This window comes from Camelus ferus, chromosome 18, assembly GCF_009834535.1.
Source record: "Camelus ferus isolate YT-003-E chromosome 18, BCGSAC_Cfer_1.0, whole genome shotgun sequence".
Classification (NCBI taxonomy): domain Eukaryota; kingdom Metazoa; phylum Chordata; class Mammalia; order Artiodactyla; family Camelidae; genus Camelus; species Camelus ferus.
Window position 1 is genome coordinate 33494152 of NC_045713.1, and position 19541 is coordinate 33513692.

The following is a 19541-nucleotide window of genomic DNA, read 5'->3' on the forward strand; positions in this document are numbered from 1 at the left end:
ATCAATTAACTGAGTCATGTCCAGCGTTCAAAAAATAAAAAACTCAATAGAATAGAAAATGCCAAAGAGCATTCCATATAAGTTAATTTTTTCTTCAAGCTTTTGTCTCAGTTATGTATATATGAAACCATCTGTAGATTCATATGTACTGGATTGTGACATAAAGCTATTTCTTAATGGTCCACAGTCCAACAAGGTTGAGAGCTGCTGGCCTGAAGGAGAGTGCTGTGCTTTTCTCTCCTCTCTTAGCCAAAAGTGGATGCTTCCCCCACCCAAGCCTTAAGACAAGGAAGGGAGCACCCAAGAGAACAACTCAGGAAGGCTGGGGGTGTCTCAATATCTGGCTGGACATCTCCTTTAGGGCAGATGTGCATACACTTCACCCTCCTGTGCCTCTCTGGGCAGGTTCAGTGTGAACTGGGGAGAAGTGCTGGGGTGGAGAAAAGAGGGCGCTGGAGAAGTCTGCATGTCCACCATTGGCTTCCTCTGGGTCAAGTGGACCCTGGGAGGTGACATAAACTATCTGTTGTCCTGCTCCCCCCTCAGCAGGGCTGGCCATTGGGTAAGGAGACCCCAAGAGCAAAAGGCTGGGAGTGGACTGGCAGAAGTGGGACTTGGGGTGGTGGGGGAAGAGGGAGAGCCAGAGCCAGATCCCCACAGGGGAGGTGGGCCACCTGCCGTCTCCCCCAAGGAAGAACTCATACGAGATACAGGAGTCAGAGAGCAGCACGTGGATGCCTGCCCACAGGACATGCTGGCCAGGCAGCCTCTGCCAGAGAAGCAGCAGCAGCCAAGAGAGGGTCACGATGGATGCCCTGGTATCTCCCTCCTTCCCCCCAAACCCACAGAAGGAGCAAGGGGCTTGGAAGAGGAAAGGACAGAGTTGGGAAAACAGACAGTTCTCTCCCCCACCGCCAACCCTACTGAGGCAGAGCAGAGGCAGGTGCGTAAGCATTAAACTGGATCTGAGATTGAGATTTTTACCTGGGCCGAAATTTATGAAATCAGAACATCCTTAAAAGACATAAAATCCACCCAGTGTGCCATGAAGGGACTGGAGAGAGAGATTGGACAGAACAGGGGTGAAGACAGTTTCTGGGGAGAAAAGAAAACTTGTTTAGACTCCACCATGTTGAGATGGCTCAATATACTGGTTCCTGGTCCCTTTAGGTGGGGCAGCTGGGGAAGGCCCCTCTGAGGAGACAATGCCCCAGGGCCTGGAATATGAGAAGGAGTGGCCACAGAAGCACCAAGGAAGGGTGATTTGGCAGAAAAGGAACAGAAAGTGCAGAGTCCCGTTGGTGGCGGCAGCGAGGAAGGCATTCGCAGAACAAGAGATGGGAGAGGCTGCAGCCTAGTCAAGGGGCAGGGACGGGAGGATGGGGAGGTGAGAGCATGGATGGTGAGAGCATTCATGGCCTGTAGCCACCTAAGGTAGGTCTGATCTTTTTTCCATAGGTTTTCATAATTGTAAAGTACTGTGATTATTTAAAAGATTCCAACAGTGCAAGATTTCCCCTAGTCCAAATTCCTATAGGTAACTACCATTAATGTGTTCTCCCAGGCTGTGCAGACATCTGTTTCCATATGCCTATTTTTAATATGGATGAAAACTTACGGTTCTGCAATTTCCTTCCATTTGATAATATATCATGAATCTCATCCTGTGTTGTTGGTTAAATAAATGATGCTAAATCCATACCACGCAGCCATTAAACATCACGCTGCCTCTCTCTGGAAGCTGATTGGAAGGACGTTCTGAGTATGCTCCGTGGCAGAGTAGGTCATACATCAGAATGTACAGATGTACATGTAACAGAATGTAACGATGTAAAAACCCATTTTTAATAAAATGTGAATACATATTTAATCGCATCTTTCTGTACTGGGAACAGTATAGCAGGATGTGCACCAAAATATTAACAGTACTGGGACTTCTAATTTTTTCTCCCCTTTTCTGGCTATTGCTTTTCTAATTTTCCTACCACAAATACATAGTAATATAAAGTTTAAAAATAAAAAAGGAGGGAAGCAGATAGGACAAAATGGTGACACGTGACAGGTGATGGGTGCTTGTTCTGTTCTTCTTAGTACTTTAATGTGTGTGTGTGTGTTTAATTTCTCAGAAAAGGGGAAAGGACAGCATAAAGCACCATTTACGTTCAGATACAAAATCAACAACCTAGAAGAACTACCCAGCACATGTGTCCAAAATGATGGGTTATTCCTGATGTCTTGTACCTTAAAAAAAAGAGACCCGCAGACACGTATCCTGACACTGAACGTGTCCCTGGGTGAGGGGAATGGCCATGCAAATTACATCACATCACCTCTGACCTTCCAGAGCAGAAGCGTCATCTGCCGACACCTCCCCACCCAAATTGAGTTCCATGCAGACACAAGGGCTTCTTCCCAAGCCTGCGATAAGAGTCAAGCTTTTCCTGCATAAACTAAGGGCCGTGAATCAAGCAACTGACCTTTTTGTTCCTGTTTGGCCCAGAAAGCGTTGACTCGCTGGCGGATGTACTTGTCCTCGCGCAGTTTCTTCTGCCACTGCCGCAATCCTTGGATCTCAGGATCACAGCGAACCTGGAAAATCCCCGCAAAGCTTTAGTTCCCTTGCCACATACTTCTACACGTTAGCTTGTTAACCCTGCGAGGAAAATCCTTTACGAACCACCTGGATGTACTTTTGATCCTAAATGAATGGTTGTTCTAAATGAATTATATCTACCCCTAAAGCTTATGTAACATTTGAGAGTGAATGAGGTTGCATGAAGGTTTGCTATATTAATAGTAGGCTGAGAACACTCTAGATCTGTGCTGTGCAATAGGGATGTAACCACAGGTGTAATTTTAAATTTCCTTGCAATCTCGTTTTATTATTTTTTTAATTATTTATTTATTAAGTAGTATTGACATACAGCATTATGTTAGTTTCAGGTGCACAATACAGTAATTTGACATTTAAATATACAAAATTATGAAATGATCACAATAAGTCTAGTAACCATCTGTCACCATACAAAATTATTACAGTATTACTGACTTTATTCCTTCTGTTGCACATTGTATCCCCATGACTTATTTATTTTGTAACTGGAAGTCCATACCTCTTAATCCCCTTCACCTATTTTTGCCCATCTCCTCCACTCATCTCCACTCTGGCAACTGCCAATTTGTTCTATCTTTGAGTCTGTTTCTGTTTTGTTTTGTTTTTCATTAGTTTTTTTTAATTCCACATATAAGTGAAATCATACAGTATTTGTCTTTTGCTGTCTGACTTATTTCACTCAGCATAATACCCTTTAGCTCCATCCGTGTTGTCATAAATGGCAAGATATCGTTCTTTTTTATGGCAGAGTAATGTTCCATTGTGTTGGCATACCCTGGAGATACTTTGAGTTCAGTCCCAGACCACTGTGATAAAGAAAATATTGAAATAAAGCAAGCAGCACAAATTTTTTGGTTTCCCAGTTTAAAGTTATGTTTACACTATACGTAATCTATTAAGTGTGCAATAACACGTCTAAAAAAGTACATATCTTAATTTAAAGATACAAAACAAAAAAACAATTACAGGAGTAACATCGAAGATCACTGATCACAAATTACCATAACAGATATAATAAAAAAGTTTGAAATATTGCAAGAATGACCGAGAATGGCACAGAGACATGAAATGAGCAAATGCTGTTGGAGAAATGGCACCACTAGACTTGATCCACGCAAGGTTGCCACAGATCTTCAGTTTGTGTAAAAAAAAAAAAAACACAGTATCTGCAAAGTGCAAGAAAGTGAGGTCTGCCTGTGTGTGTGTACATACCACACGTATCACGTCTTCTCTATTCATTCATCTATCAATGGACACTTCAGTTGTTTCCTGTCTGGGCGACTGTATTTACTGCTGCATGAACACAGGACTGTATATATCTTTCTGAATTAGTGTTTTTGTTTTCTGAGGGTAAGTACCCAGAAGTAGAGTTGCCAGATTATACAGTATTTCTATTGCAGTCTCATTTTAAAATGTGAAATAAACTAACAAGATTATTTTTAAGAATATATTTTATTTAACCTAAAAGGTCCAAAATAATATCATTTCAACATGTAATCAATGTAAAATATTATTTATGAGGTATTTTACTTTTTTTTTCCATACTAAGTCTTCAACATCTGGTGCGTACTTTATACTTACAGCACATCTCAAGTTGTACTAGACACATTTTAAGCGCTCAATAGCCACATACAGCTGGTAGCTGTTGTACTGGACAGCAGAGTTCTAGATTAATCAGAGTTGATATATTAGCCACAGCTTCGTTCGACTGACTGAGTGCCTACTGCATACTGGACATTGGGAATTAAGAGAGAATTGATGGTGACTATAATAATAGTTATTTTAAATTATTACTACAGCTCATATTTATTGAACACTTATGTCCCGGGCATTGCTTAAGTGCTTTACAAATGTTAAAAACCAAAACCAGGCAGGAATGATTATCCCCATTTTACAGATAAGGAAAGTGAGCTTAAGTGGTTTGCTGAGTCTCAGAGCTAGGAAATGGTGGAGCTGGGATTCAAATATAGGCAGACTGTTCCAGCTTCCCTCGAGGGACTTAAGAGTCAAAGAGGAGACACAGAGTACACAGGAGCAAGGCCAACACGGTGTGGTAAGAGTAAGGATGTCGGTGAGTACACGGAAACAGAGGGGGCCTGGAGCTCAGCCTGGAGAGGTCAGGAAACAGCCCAGATGGCCTCTGGGCTGAGTGTGGAAGGAAGAACTGTAGTCGGCCACAGAGAGGAGGCTGGTGGAGGGCAATGGTGTTCTGGGGAGACACACCAACCTGCGCAAAGGTGCAGATGGGTGACCCAGTCCTGGGTGACCTGGAACTCTAAGGCGAAAAAGCAGTAGAGACACAGAAACACCACAGCCGCTCACACGCTCCCCTTCCTGCTTCCTCCCCTCCTTCTCCACTTCCCGGGGGAGATGCTCCTCACAGGGCGGTTCCAGCACTGGAAGTGAGTGACCTTCATATTTTATATATACTTTGAAAGAGAAGTTAAAGTCCCAAAGCACACTGTGAGGCATCATGAGAAACATGTCCTCAGGAGAACGGTCTCCTGGCTCAGCTCTTTGGATGAACTACTAAACACAGCCACTTCGGGGGGGGGTGGGTTCCTTGTTTAATGGGCTCTACTCATTTCAAATGAGGTAGTAGCTTTACACTCTGGGGGAAGAGCTACCTATACTGGAATTAGGACGTGGAATTGCGGGGCGAGGCGGGTATCACACATTGCACGCTCAGATCAGCGTATCCCTTTCTAGGCGTGGTCCTGTCTGTCTATCCAGGGGTCATCGGTGCCCAAAATGGTGACCTGCTTGCCCTCCTCTTCTTGAAGCCACAACTCAGACAGGCTGGGCTGACAGTCAGGAACTGATGTCCCAGCTGCTGGGAGAGACGCAGGACGAACTGAAGCAGAATGGAACGCTCATGTACCTGCAGGACCCAGCATTTAGGGAAAGTGAGTAAAGGGGGCCCAGGGAGAGGGCAAATGGGAGAGCACAGGCTTGTCTGCAGGGGCCAGCTGCCCCCAGCTCTGCTGATCCAAGTGATGCCACCAAGCCAGGGCCAACCTCCTGCTTTTCCGGGACACCACTGGGTCTTCTGACTTCCTACTCTGGTTACTGGGATCCAGGCTTCCTGCCGTGATCACTGCAATTCAACTTTGAATTCAACTTTTTAGAGTCACCCACACACCCACCTCCCCATGACACAAACACAGTCCCCGAAAGAACTAGACTGAGTTGAGTTTCACCATCAACCACCTCACAGCCCCAGAACCACCGCCATCCCCTTTCGCTCCTCCCTCATCTATAGAGAGTCTCTCGCTTCCTTCTCTTGGAGTAGTTTGACTCTGGGGAGACTTGTTGCCCTTCCCTCCCACTGGGTTTTCGTCAGAGTCACCAATCACCCCAATTAAAAAAAAAACTATGGTACAATACACATAACAAAATCTACCATTTTAACCAATTTAAAATGTACTATTAAGTAGTGTCAGTACATTTACAATGTTGTGCAACCATCCCCACTATCTAGTTCCAGACAACTTGCATCCCCCCCGAAGGAAATTGCACCGCATTAAGCGATCACTCACTATTCTCCCCTCCCCCATCCCCCAGCGTCCACGAGTCTACTTTGGGCTCCATGGTGTCTTCTTTGGGCTCCATGGTGTCTTCTTAGCCTGTAAATCCAGTCTCTGCAGATTTGCCTATTCTGAATATTCCATATAACAAGTAGCTTTTTGTGTCTGGGTTCTTCCACTTAGCATAAAATATCTTCAAGATTCATCCACATTTTAACATGTCTCAGTACTTCTTTCCTGAATGTGGCATAGTCATACCACATTTTGTTTATCCATTCATCAGTTGATGGACATTTGAGTTGTTTCTACCTTTTGGTTATTGTGAATAGAGCTGCTATGAATATCTGTGTATGAGTTTTTGTTTGAGCCCTTATTTTCCTTTTTTTTTTTTTTTTTTTCTACAGTATATACCTAGGAGTGGAATTGCTAGGTCATATGGTAATTTTATGGATAGCTTCTTAAGAAACCACCAATTGTTTTTCACAGTGGCTGCATCATTTTATATTCCCACCAGCAATATATGAGGGTTCTAATTTCCCCACATCCTTGCCAACACGTGTTATTTTCCACTTTAAAAATTATTATCACAGCCATCCTAGTGGGTGTGAAATGTTATCTCACTGTGGTTTTGATTTGCATTTCCCTAATAACTATGACACTGAGCAGCTTTTCATATGCTTGTTGGCCAGTTGGTATGTCTTCTTTGGAGAAATGTCTATTTAAGTTCCTTGTCCTTTATGAAATTGAATTGTTTGTCTTTTTACTGTTGAATTTTAAGAATTCACTGTATACCTGGGATACTAGACCCTTACCAGACATAGGATTTGCAAATATTTTCTCCCATTCTGTAAGCTGTCTTTTCACTCTCTTGATGGTGTCCTTTGATGCACAAAATTTTTAATTTTGAAGAAGTCCAATTTCTCTATTTTTCTTTGTTGTTTGTGCTTTGGGTTTCATATTTAAGAAACCATTGCTGAATCCAAAATCATAAAGATTTACTTCTGTGTTTTCCTATAAAAGTTGTATAGTTTTAGCTCTTCTATTTAGCTCTCTGATCCATTTTGAGTTAATTTTTGTGTATGGCATAAGGTTAGAGTCCAACTGAATTCTGCGTATAGACATCCAGTTTTCCCAGCACCATTTGTTAAAGAGACCATTATTTCCCCATTAAATCGTCTTGGTACCCTTGTCAGAAATCAACTGACCACAGGTATATGGGTTCATTTCTGAACTTTCAATTCCTCCCATAGTGGGGTTCAAGTTAAAATGTATTGACCTTCTAAATAAGGTATAAAGATTGTGAATAAAGCTTAATTATTAAATCCTAACATATGTAATACTGCTTCCAACTTAGTATATGAGTTACTTCCAAAAATGCTCACCACAGCTGGACGGAAAGAGTATTTTTTAAATGTGGCGATGTTGTTACTACATTACAGGTCTACTGGAAATCCAAAGAGACTTGCCTTTGAGGAATTTTGGAACAAGCAGCGAAATCTATTCAGATCCAGATCCATCACCGAAATATGGAAGTACAGTTGATCCTTGAGCAATGTGGGTTTGAACTGCATGGGTCCACTTCTGCAATTCAGTATTACGCAGTCCATGGTTGGTTGGACCCATGAACATGAATCCAGATACTGAGGGACAACTATGGGACTTGAGCTTCCTCTCATTTTGGTATCTGCCCAGGTCCTGGAACCAGTCCCCCACAGATACCAAGAGATGACTGCAATTTTTTTTTTTTTTTTTTTTCAGTTTTAAAGCAAGAATAACCACTTAAAAGTGGTAGGGAGCCAAGCCTTGACAAACTTGCCATCATGAACATCCTTTAACTTTTTACCTTCCTGAATTAGTTTCCCAAGAGTTCAGCTGTCTTCTAGAAGGGTCCTCTCATGGGTTTTTATAACTAGGAATCTTAAGGAGAAATGTTGGGGTTGGGGTGATCTCAATCCCTTCCCTTCTAGAAAGTTCCTAGGTTCTTTATGCAAACTGATCCAATGCACCCTACAGCTCTATTCACCAAGAAGAATCTGAAGAATTGGAGAAACTCAAGAAAAATAAAGTTCTTCCTATTACTTCCTCTCCCTTTTAAGAAAACTACACAAGTGAATTGTTTTTCCAAAATGAAGAAGACTGTTTCCCTGTTTCCAGCTGAACTTATAAATGAAAGTTACTCTTGCTTAAAAAAATGTGTCTATAAATATATATTTTTTAAATTATATATACATACAAAGTACTGCATATGTATCTACCTATAAATTATAAAGTTTTACAAATTTCAGAGAATAAAAGTGACCCTATATTTATGTCTTAGAACATAAGGTAATCCCCCAAATCTTTTAAATTATAAACCAATGTTTTTACAGTGTTTCCTGAAGTCTTATTAAGATTAGGTACCTTCAATATCTCTGTCTCGGATAGGAAGGTTATCAGCTGTGGTCTGAACAAGCCCAAATTCTCCCCGGGGGGCCAAAAAGAGGGTTATCCACAACTTTCCCGCAGTCTTCTGTTGGTCAGGATTCAAACACACAGAATTCCCCACATTTCTGCACTGTGATGACTGATACCCTTAACGAGAATAAACCTGAAGGATCTTCTGAATCACTAAAGAGAGGTTAACAATAATTATATTCAGCAAGTTGACTATGTTTTATTACAGTCAAATTCTTTCTTAAAGTTTGGACGGACACACAAGGAGTACGGGTTCCTCTCGGGAGAAAGTGGAATTGGTGAGGGGTGGGAACTTTCACTTTTCACTCCATATTTTTCTGGGTTGAATTGTTTGGGATGTTTACAATGAGCATATATATTATTTTTTTAGGAATACAAGTGTTCAAATTTTAAGTGACCGGCTGCTGACAGGCAAACAAGAGTTCTTTAACTTCAAAATAATTGATGGATTTTTGCTACAATCCCTTGAACTCTCAATTACCTAAATATTCAACAAACAGAAACACTCATTTCCCCATCATCCTGGAAGCCTGCAGCTGTTCTCAGAGTTCTCTTTCTGCTGACCCGGTTAGGGTGATCTTCCTCTGTGTAGAAGATACCCTTTATTTTTCCTTTGATTTCCTTCATTTCAAACTGAGGACTGCTGTTTACCAGTGCAGGATATAGCAGCTTTGTTAGTTAACTTCTCATTACCAGGAAAGCCTGGATCCCTAGAGAATGCTTTTGTGAGCCCTGGGGAAAGCATGCACCCATTGAAGGGGGATAATCCCGATCATTATTGTCATGATTAGGGAATCAGTTTAAATGGCAGTGGTTGTGCCAATCAGCAAATACCACAGAGTGCAGTGTAATGTTTTAACACATAAACAATCTCGTTGCAAACAAAGCTCCCTTATGCATGGCTTTCTACTTTTACTTCTTTAAATGACCACGTGGAGTCCATCTGCTCTTCCAAGACAGGCACACTGAGTAGTATGCACATTACTGTGAACTTGACTTTGGGTAAGACCAGGAAGAAGGTGCCAGTATGTGGATATAGATTTTTTTGAATGCCCATAAAGAGAGCAAGCCCTAAGAGTTCTCATCATAAGGAAAAATATTCTTTTTCTATTTTTAAAATTTTATATCTATGTGAGATGACAGATGTTCACTAAACTCACTGTGGTCATCATTTCATGATGTATGTAAGTCAAATCATTATACTGCACACCTTAAACTTATATAGTGCTGTATGTCAGTTATAGCTCAATAAAACTGGGGGGAAGAAAACAGAAATAAAATCCCCCCCCCCAAAATGCCCATGAACCAATCAAATTCTCCCAATTATATATGATTCCAATGAAAGCCAATATGGGGTAGCATATTGGTGAAGAAAGGCAACTCTGGATCAGAAAGCCTGAAGTGGACTCTCAGCTTTGCAAATTACAAGCTGAGAAGCCTGCAGCAAGATGCTTAAACTCTCTGAGCCTCCATTTCCTCATCTGCAAATATTTCCTTCACTGGGCTGGCGTGAAGACAAGATGAGGTACTGTCTGGCACATTGTAAGCCCTTAATGTGTTAGTGATGTCCTAACTCAATTAACAAAGTAATGAGAATAGTTTGAATTCAGCTCTGAGGTTGCCTCCTACAATTTAGGATACGGAGCCGCTCAGGACACGCCGTTAGGGTGCGGAGCCAAGAGGCTGAAGAGCCAATGATGCATAAAATTGAAAGTGAGGCCTTCTCCCAAGGGTTTACAAATTATTGAATACAGAAAGGATTTCATAGGCGGGTAACTTTAGGCACTGGTCAGCTGGAGGGAGGTGATGGGGCTGTGAGCGGTGGGCAGGCAGGGAAGGAAGGGAGGCTGCCTGCGCCTCTGACATCACCCCGCATGGATCTATGCTTCTGAACTCTTAGCTCGGTTGTTTGCCTCTCTTCTTGGCAAAACAGACAAAAACATAGCAATAGCTATCCTCTCTGGATGATTCCCTGGAGTTTTTCTAATTGCTTTGGAGGAAGGTACTTAACATATTTCAGTTGCTGCTACGATGCTGTGAAGTAACACAGCGGACAGCCCTTCAGCAACGCTCACAAGAGTAAACCTCCAACTTTACTCTTTGTAAAGTGAGGCATGTGTGAGATGCCTCAGAAGGTTCTTACCACATCTTTGCCATGGCTGGACATCCTAATGATTATCCCGAAGGCAGATTCCAACAAAAAGGAAGTATATGTTTGTGAAATATCTTTTAATTACCTACTGAAATATTCAGAGTTCCCAACTCTCTCATGAATTCAATTTTCTCTCCGTAAATAGGCTTAGTGACTTCTCTGATCTCTGGCAAAACAAAACCAAGTTGGTTTCATTCTGACTTTCAGCTTGGTTGTGAGTGTTCCTCATTGTCTTTAGGAACTAATTATAAAAACCTGCAGAAAGCACACATTTCCTGGTATTGTACAAGTGTTACAGATATTCATCTGTGGTATGACAGTATGCCTCTTAGAGGAGTTACTTGGGGCTTTTGCGGAGGATTACATTTTTATTTTTAAATGTTTATTATTTTTATTTTTACATTTTTTTATTTTACATTTTATTTTTAAATGTTTTTCTTCCACTTTTGTTGAGATATCATTGACATATGGCACTGTATACGTTTAAGGTGTACAGAATAATGATTTGACTTACATACATCATGGACTGATGACCACAGTAAGATTAGTGAACATCCAACATCTCAAATAGATATAAAATTAAAACAGAAAAAAATGCTTTCCTTGTGGTGAGAACTCTTAGGATTTACTCTCTTAACAACTTTCATATATAACATAGGGTAGTGTTAATACTTATCATATTGGACATTACACCCCTCGTACTTACTTATCTTATAACTAGAAGTCTGTACCTTTTGGCCACCTTTATTCAGCTCCCCCTCTCCCCATGCCCCATCTCTGGTGATCACAAATCTGGTCTATTTTTCTATGAAATTGTTTTTGAAGTATAGTTAACCTACAACACTATGTTGTTTCCTGTTACCCAACATAATGATTCCATATTTCCATGCATTTCATAATGATCACCTTGGTAAGTCTTGTTATGATCTGTCCTCATACAAAGAGACTACATAATTATTGACTGTTTCCCTATACTGTACATTTCACACCCCTGACTTATTTATTTTGCAACTGGAAGGTTTTACTTCTCTTGTCTCCCTCACCTATTTCTCTCCTCCCCCCACAATCTCCTTCCCTCTGGGAACCACCTTTCTGTTCTCTGTACTATGATTCTGTTTCCATTTTGTTATGTGCATTTGTTCGTTTTTTAGATTCCACATAGAAGTGAAATCATACAGTATTTGTCTTCTGTCTGACTTATTTCACTTCGCATAATACCCTCTAGGTCCATCCATGTTGTCACAAATGGCACGATTTCCTTTTTTTTTAGAGCTGAGTTGTGTTCGATGGTATATGTACACCACATCTTCTTTGCTCACTCATCTACTGATGGACACAGGTTGTATCCATTAGAGCGGTATTTTAAAAACAGTGGGTCATAGCACACTAGTGAGTAGTAAATTCAGTTTCGTGGATTGTGAATAGTATTCTTTTAAAGTTTAATCCAATAGAAAATAACAGTTAATTCCTTTATCATTAAGGATCCATCTATCTCTAATAATGTTTTTAGTCTCAAACTCTATTTCATCTGATGTTGATAACACACGATCCAGTTTCCCTTTGGTGGATGTGTGTGTTGTATATCTATTTCCATCTCTTGACTTTCAGCTCTTCTGGGTCATTTTTTGTGCTAACATAGAGGGAGATTTCTTTTTAATCCAGTCTGACAATCAGAGAAGAGCTTATTCTATGTGCCTTTATTGTGATTAGTAACATGTTTGTAGGATCTCTCTCACTTTTTCTTTTTTAAAAATCTTTCATGCTGTTATGTCTTCTTTTTCCCTTTTGTGCTTCCTATTGCATTAGATTTTCTGTATTCCATTTTTCCCTCTACTGATTTGTTATTTCACATTCTATTTTTTTTAACGTGTTGTAATAATGTGACAAACACCATAAAGTAAAAACGAATCTGTCCAGCCTCCCCTCAAACAATTACAAGGACTTAGAACACTTAACTCCAGTCTTCCTACTCTCAACTTTCACATGATTATTGTCTAACATTTCCATTTCCCCTCGTTTCTCCCCTGTTGATGAGTATATGTGTATATTTGTGGGTACCATGTATTACATTGTGTCTACATGTTGATTTGTGTTATGTACGTGCGTATATAACAGTCAGTGCCTACAGACTTATCAGCTTCCTCATTCAACATTGTTTCTTGCCCCCACCCCCATTCTTCCATATGGGTTCCCCTTCCTTCTAACTGAAGAATTTCATTTAGTAGGTCTTTCAGTGAAAGATGTGTCTTAAAATGTATTTACCCTTGCTCTGAATGATAATTTAGTGGGGCATATAATTCTAGGTTGAATGCTACTTTCCCTTAAGATGAGATGATGATACATTGCGCTGTTGGCTGGCACATACCACGGCTGATTAGAAATCTTAGTACCATTGTTTTCCCTTTGTAGGTGATCCTCCCTTAAAGAGAGCTTTAAGGCTTCTTTGCTTTTGGCATTCCACAGTTTCACCATGAAGCACTTTGGTGCAGTTCTGTCCTTATTTATCTAGTTCAGGATTCACGTTTCTCCAACTTTGGAATATTTTCACTCAGTATCTGTGGGAATGTTACCTCTCCCCGATTCATCCTATTGTCACCTCTCAAATTCCTATTAGACTTATATTGGACCTTCTCATTCTTTGTCTCAATGCTTCCCCACACTCCCCATCTCTTTCTCTCTGCTGCATTCTGTCTCCCAGATCTGTCTCCCAGCTTACTAATTACTCCTCCAGCTGTGTCTATCCAAAATACGGTCACACCCAAAATACAGTCTGTGGATCGGCAGCATCAGCATCACCTGTGATCGTGATAGAAATGCAAATTCACGGGCTCCACTTGAGACATATGAAGGTGAAACTGAATAGAGAGTGGGGCCCAGGAATCGCGGGTTCAATCAATTCTCCAGGTGACCCTGATGCTCACTGAAGTGAGACAGGCACTGCTTTAGCCTGCTCACAGCATTGTCTTCATTTCTACAGGTTGTACGTTGTTCCTTTTCAAATCTGATCCACCCCCCCCCCTTTTTTTTTCTTACTGTCCTGTTCTTTCAGCAAGGTTTATATTCCCTTTAAATTTTTTTTTTTTTCTTTTACTAAATCTCTATAATCATCTTAAACGTACTTATTTCATAGTCTCAAATTGCTACCCTTGGGGGCCTGGATCTTCCAGCTGGTGGTATTTACTGACTCCCCCCTTCCTCGTTGGTTTATTTTTTATTATGAGCTCATAATCACCGAGGGCCCTACTTCCAGTTCCAAGTGTGCCCAGGTCCAAGGTCATATCTTTTATCCAGCGGTCAGTAAACTTTTTTTTTTTTTTTTTTTTTTTTTTTTTTTTGGTAAAAGGTCAGACAGTAAATATCTTTTGGCTTTATGGGCCATATAGTCTCTGTCCCAATGACTCAACTCCACCATTACAGCACATAAGCAGCCAGAGCCAACTTGTTTAAAAACATGGGCATGACTGTGGTCCAATAAAACTTTATAGAAACAGACAGTGGGCCAGACTTGGTCCACGGGCTCTGGTTTGCCAGTCCCTGCTCTTACCCTTGAGGGGCACCAGAAGCCCACAGCTCCCCTTATTGCCCCTTTCATCTCTCTGGGTGTATTTCATAAATACTATTGTTTGAAGACTGTTTCCCTAAACTACCTGATGATACTGAGATCACTTAGGGCTTTTGTTGAAAACAGCATCCCAGGCTCTTGCCCTGGAGGTTCTGATTCAGTCCACATGAGGTGGAAAGAGACATCAGTGTGTTTAGTAAGAACCTCAGATGATCTAATGATTTGAAAAGTTTGGGAAACTCGCCCTAATGGAAGAGAATGTGAAGAATGAACTTGATGTTACAAGACTGTACAGCTCAGTCTCAGTGCTCACTCACGCGATGCCACGTTGATTACTGCAAATCCTTAAAATCAGAGTCAGGAAGGACCGCTCAGCCTATTAGCGTGCGGCCAGGAGGCAGGGTCTGACTCAGGAAGAGCAGCTGCTTCTTGGTGGGGTAATCTTTCCAGTGCAATTCTAGAAAGGCCTTCTCCCAGGAAGCCGCACATATTTTGCTTAAGTCCCTTTAATAATAAAGCCACATCACAATACATACTTGGAAAAAAACAGAATTTCCCCCAACGGTTCCGTGATGACAGTTGAGATAAAGTTCATCCAACTTTTCCTGGTACTTGTTTACCCGAATAATCAGGGAATGAATAAGTTGCAAAAGCATTCAATGAACTTTCCAGTGATTTATAGGATTAAATTACAGCCAAGTTTGCTAAGCCACAGACCATATTATTTATTGCACAATGCTTTGACTCTTCCTTACCATTAATGCCAGAGCTGACATTTATACGTGGTTACAACTGCACAGATCCTTTGAAGGTGCAGTCAAGGTTGAGAGCCACTGCTCTGAAGGGCGGGCACTCGGCCCCTCCACCACTGGCTCCCAGAGTGCCGGCCCCCAGCTGGCAGCATCAGCCTTATCTGAGAACTAGTTTGAAATGCCCCGCTCCGGTCCTCCTGACTCAGGTACAGTGGGGTTAGGGGCCCAGCAATCTGTATGTTATCCGGCCTTCCAGATAACTCTGATTCAGGCTAACATTTGAGAACTGTTGTCCCTGGATCCCTGCCCGCCTTGAAAACTTTGCCATTCTCCTCATTAAGTGGGGGAGTTGATCCCCCCTCTCTGGAATCTGGGCGAGCCCCGGGGCCTGCTCTGACCAGTAAGGTAATTGAAGTGCGGCTGTGCCGGTTCCGGAGGCGAGGCCTCCAGAAGGCTTGAAGCTTCCATTTCTGCCCCCTTGGAATGTTTCTTCCATAATGTAAGGAAGCTGGACTGGAGGATGACAGGCTGCACAGAGGAGAACTGAAGTGCCCCAGCCAGGGGCAGCACCAAGGCCCCAGACTTGTGCATGAGGCCACCCTGGACCTTCTAGTGCAGCCCAGGAGATCTTCCAGGGGGCAGAAAACCAAAACCATCGAGGCCAAGGAGCGCTTACTGCAGGGGCTGCGGGTGAGGCTGGATCCGGAGCCCCGGGATGGAGCTGTGCAGGGGCTCCCACAGCCAACACTCCTGAACGCAGTATTTATCACCGAATGCACCGACTGAATGCAGTCACACAAGTGAGTCGGGGAGAAATTAGCAGAGGAACAACCCGGCTGACCCACAGAAGCATGAAAAATAATCAACAGCTATGATTTTAAGTCACTGAAGGGACTAAGGTGGAGCTGTGCAATTTACCCTAAGCTTTGCCTTGAAGGGAAACTGGTTAGTCCTTTAAAGAAAATGTCTCTAGGGAAGTTGGGAACTTGGCCGGTCCTAATTGCCAGGCAGGGTGCTGGGTGCCTCCTGTGCAGGGCTGGCTCCGGGCCTTGCCTGTGCAGTCATATAGGCCCTGTGCTTCGAAGGGCTTCACACTTGTTTTAATGTTCTGGGTCACCATCCGGAAATTCTTAGTAACTCTGAACAAGGGGCCCTGCAGATTGTGTAGCCAGTCTTGCTAAATGCAGTTTTTTTGGTTTTTTTTTCATTTATTCCCCACAACAATCCCAGGAATTGGGTTTATCAGCTTTTGTCACATATTTGGGGTATGTTGTGAGCAAATAAAAGGGGGTGGTGTGGTGTGTTGCAGACAGTCTGGCAAGTTGGCAAGCACTTTTTGGGGCATATTAAGGAAAATCCCCTTGCCGATAAAACCCAAAGTATATTTAAATAAATACAGGACCAGGCAGGGGGAAGGGAAGGGCCTGGCCTGGGAAGCTGGGCCCCAAGCAGCCCAAACTCACTATTTATAGTGCTGTGGCCTATTTCGGCCTGCCGGGTTTCCCTGAAAATTGCTCTGAGAACTGAGCCTGCAAACGGATGATGGAAGCCAGGCGCCTTCGTTCTGGGGTATGGCTGGAATCATGCTGGGCACAGACAAAGGTCTTTCTGATGAGCTCAAGGACATTTTGAAAAACAGGATTTTCCTTGAGAGGATATTCTTTGCCAGGGAATTTTTTTTTTTTAATTAAGTTAAACCAGCAGGAAATGGTCAGGAGTATAGTCTTAGGGAAGAAAATGCATGGATCAGATCAAGTCAACAGGGAGCTAACAGTTAGCCAGGCACTGTGCTGAGCACTTGACATGTACCATCTCATTTAAACCTCTGAACAAGGGGCCCTGCAGCACTGTTACTATCCCCATGAGGACAGCTTCCCCCAGAGTGAATGATGCAAGAGACAGACACTAGGACAGCAGTGTCTGATCACCTAATCTTGGAAGTAACACACCATTATTCTGCCATGTTCTACTGGTTACACATCTCTACCCTGGTACATCTGTGGGAAGGGACTCCCCAGGAATGTGAATACCAGGAGATGGAGATCACTGGGGAGTCACTGTGGATGCTGGCTACCACCGTTTCCTGATGAAAAGTAAGTCAGACTGTGTCACTCCTCTGCTGAAAGCCTTACGATCACGTCTCATCAGAGTCAGACTGAAAATCTCAAGTCCCATCCTCCTGATGAGAGCTCACAGTTGACTCGACAGCATCTGATCCCTGAGTACTCTCTCCCCTTCTTTCCGTCATCCCCGGCTCACTTTAATCAGCCACACTGATGCTCTTGTTGGTCCTCAAATACATCCAGTAGCCTCCTGCCCCTGCAGGCCTTTGCATGTGCTTTTCCCTCTTCCTAGAATGTACTTCATTCATATCTCTGCTCAAATCACACTTTCTCAGAGAGGCTTTCCTTGACCAAAACCACCATCTGAACTGGTAACCTCTGTTATTCTCCAGCCCTTTAGTTGGCTATATTTTGCTTCATGATGTTTATCTGTAGTAGACAATGTACAGCCTGGAGTATACTTCTCAGCCCCACTGACGCTGGGCCTGGCCACGTGACTTGCTTTGGCCAGTGGAATGTGTGGGCAAGCAGCGTGCACCCTTTCCCAGCATCCCTCAAGACTCACTGTGTGTGTTTTCACTCACCCATCCCTTTGAGGGCTTTTGATCTCTGCTATAAAAAGAACATAGCCCTGGTAGCCTACTGATCTCAGAAGAATGACAGACTCTAGAACAAAACTGAGTATAACCCAACAGCCTGGAGCCGAGTGTAACCAAACCCAGCCTAGAGCAGCTGAAACATAGGTGATCTGCAGACATGGGAGGAAGATATATAAAGCCACTGAGTTTGGGGATGGTTTGTTAAGCAGCATTACTGTGACAATAGCTAACTGATACACTTCTTGACATTACATTACATATTTATATATATCTGTTTACAGTTTATTGCAAGAGTTCAACTTCCATGAGGGTAGGGACTTGGTCTTATTCCCTGCAGTACATCCAGCATGTAGACCAACGCCTACCTGCTGCATAGTAGGTATTCCATAAATACTAGTGAATGAATATCAGTGAGTGAATTATCTAATTATAGACCCTGCTTGCTTAACTTTTATGCTAGGCTGCCTTCATAGTGCTAAAATTTGCAAAGTATTTTTAAAAACTGTCTTGATTAGGAGCTCTAGGCAGCATACCCTTCACGAGGAAAATGGGACTCACACTGAGCTGTCGGTCTTGTCTCTGTGCCAGGTGCCATCCCTCTTTACCTGGGCCATATCTGAAGCCATTCAACCAGCCCCTGCCTGAGAGAGGAAGCCCGACCTTCAACGACACTGGCTCACCTGGTTAGGCGGCTGTCCCCAGAGGAAAGCCAGAGAGATGGCTAATGACACACACAAAGGGAGGAAGTACACCCCGCCCCCTGCCTGGAACAGCTGCTCCAGGAGACACCCCTCTCTGCAAAGGAGGAAGAGGAAGTCAGGAAAGCTACAAAGCTGACCAACAATCTGGGGACACCAACACTCACGAGAAAGCAGAAGGAAAAACTGTTGGGACTTGCTGAGGAAATAAAAGTCAACACTAACTCAAGTTAACTCCTAACTTCTTCAGTCCTGCTGTCTCGGGGGCTCACGTTGGGTTGGGAGTATTCTGAATGAGAATATGTTTGGCCAAATTCCTCCCCACCAGCTACATGAGAAGTGTGTTTTCCTTAAAACACGAATTCTAAGAATAGATCTACGTGGGCTGATGTGGAAGGCTATCCTCAATGCTATATGAAAAAGCAAGAGGCAGGCTGTGGACTGTGAGCCAGTATTTAGAAAAATACATACCCAGTATTTACCAAAAGTGCAATAAATATACATCAATGTTCATATATACAATGGAAAAAACACTGAAAAAGACACACACTGTAATGTCAACAGTGGTTTCATCTGGGAAACAGGTTTAGAGCAAGACAGGACTGGAGGTGTCACATTTTACTTTGAACTACTTGTTATGAACTGTGTCCCCCCCTGCCCCCAAATCCATATGCTGAAGCCTGTACCGACAATGAGGTGGCATTAGTGGGTAGAGACTTTAGAGGTGACTGAGGTTAGATGAGGTCACAAGGGTGGGGTCCTCATGATGGGATTAATGATTGGTCCTGGAACATCCAACCGGTAGGTAGCAAAGTTGATTCCAGTTCATCAGTGGGCATGTCACCCAGGGGCTTTAAAAAACGCCCATCTCCTGTTCTCACCATGGCCAGCTGAGTAAGACTCTCGGGAGAATGACGCCCTGGGTATTCAAATTTTAAAATAAAATCTTTCCACAGATGACAGACACATAGTGAGTTTGAGACCATTAAAACCCATAAATAAGCCAGTCCTATGTTACTCACATGTGTTTATTTATCACCAGGGTGAAGGACTCCCTCGTATTGGAGGTCTATGGTGGAACACTTGGCAACAATAAAAAGGAAGGGGCTTCCAACAGATA

General features: G+C 42.6%; 1 protein-coding gene across 2 annotated transcripts in view; it reads right to left on the reverse strand.

Moving 5' to 3' along the window:
* IQCK (IQ motif containing K) overlaps nucleotides 1-19541 on the reverse strand; it is a 110479-nt gene that overhangs the window by 29717 nt on the left and 61221 nt on the right. For both annotated transcript variants that reach the window (XM_032460942.1, XM_032460941.1), the window contains exon 8: nucleotides 2478-2589. In XM_032460942.1, the coding sequence (XP_032316833.1) occupies nucleotides 2478-2589 (112 nt within the window). The remainder of the gene's footprint in view (nucleotides 1-2477; nucleotides 2590-19541) is intronic.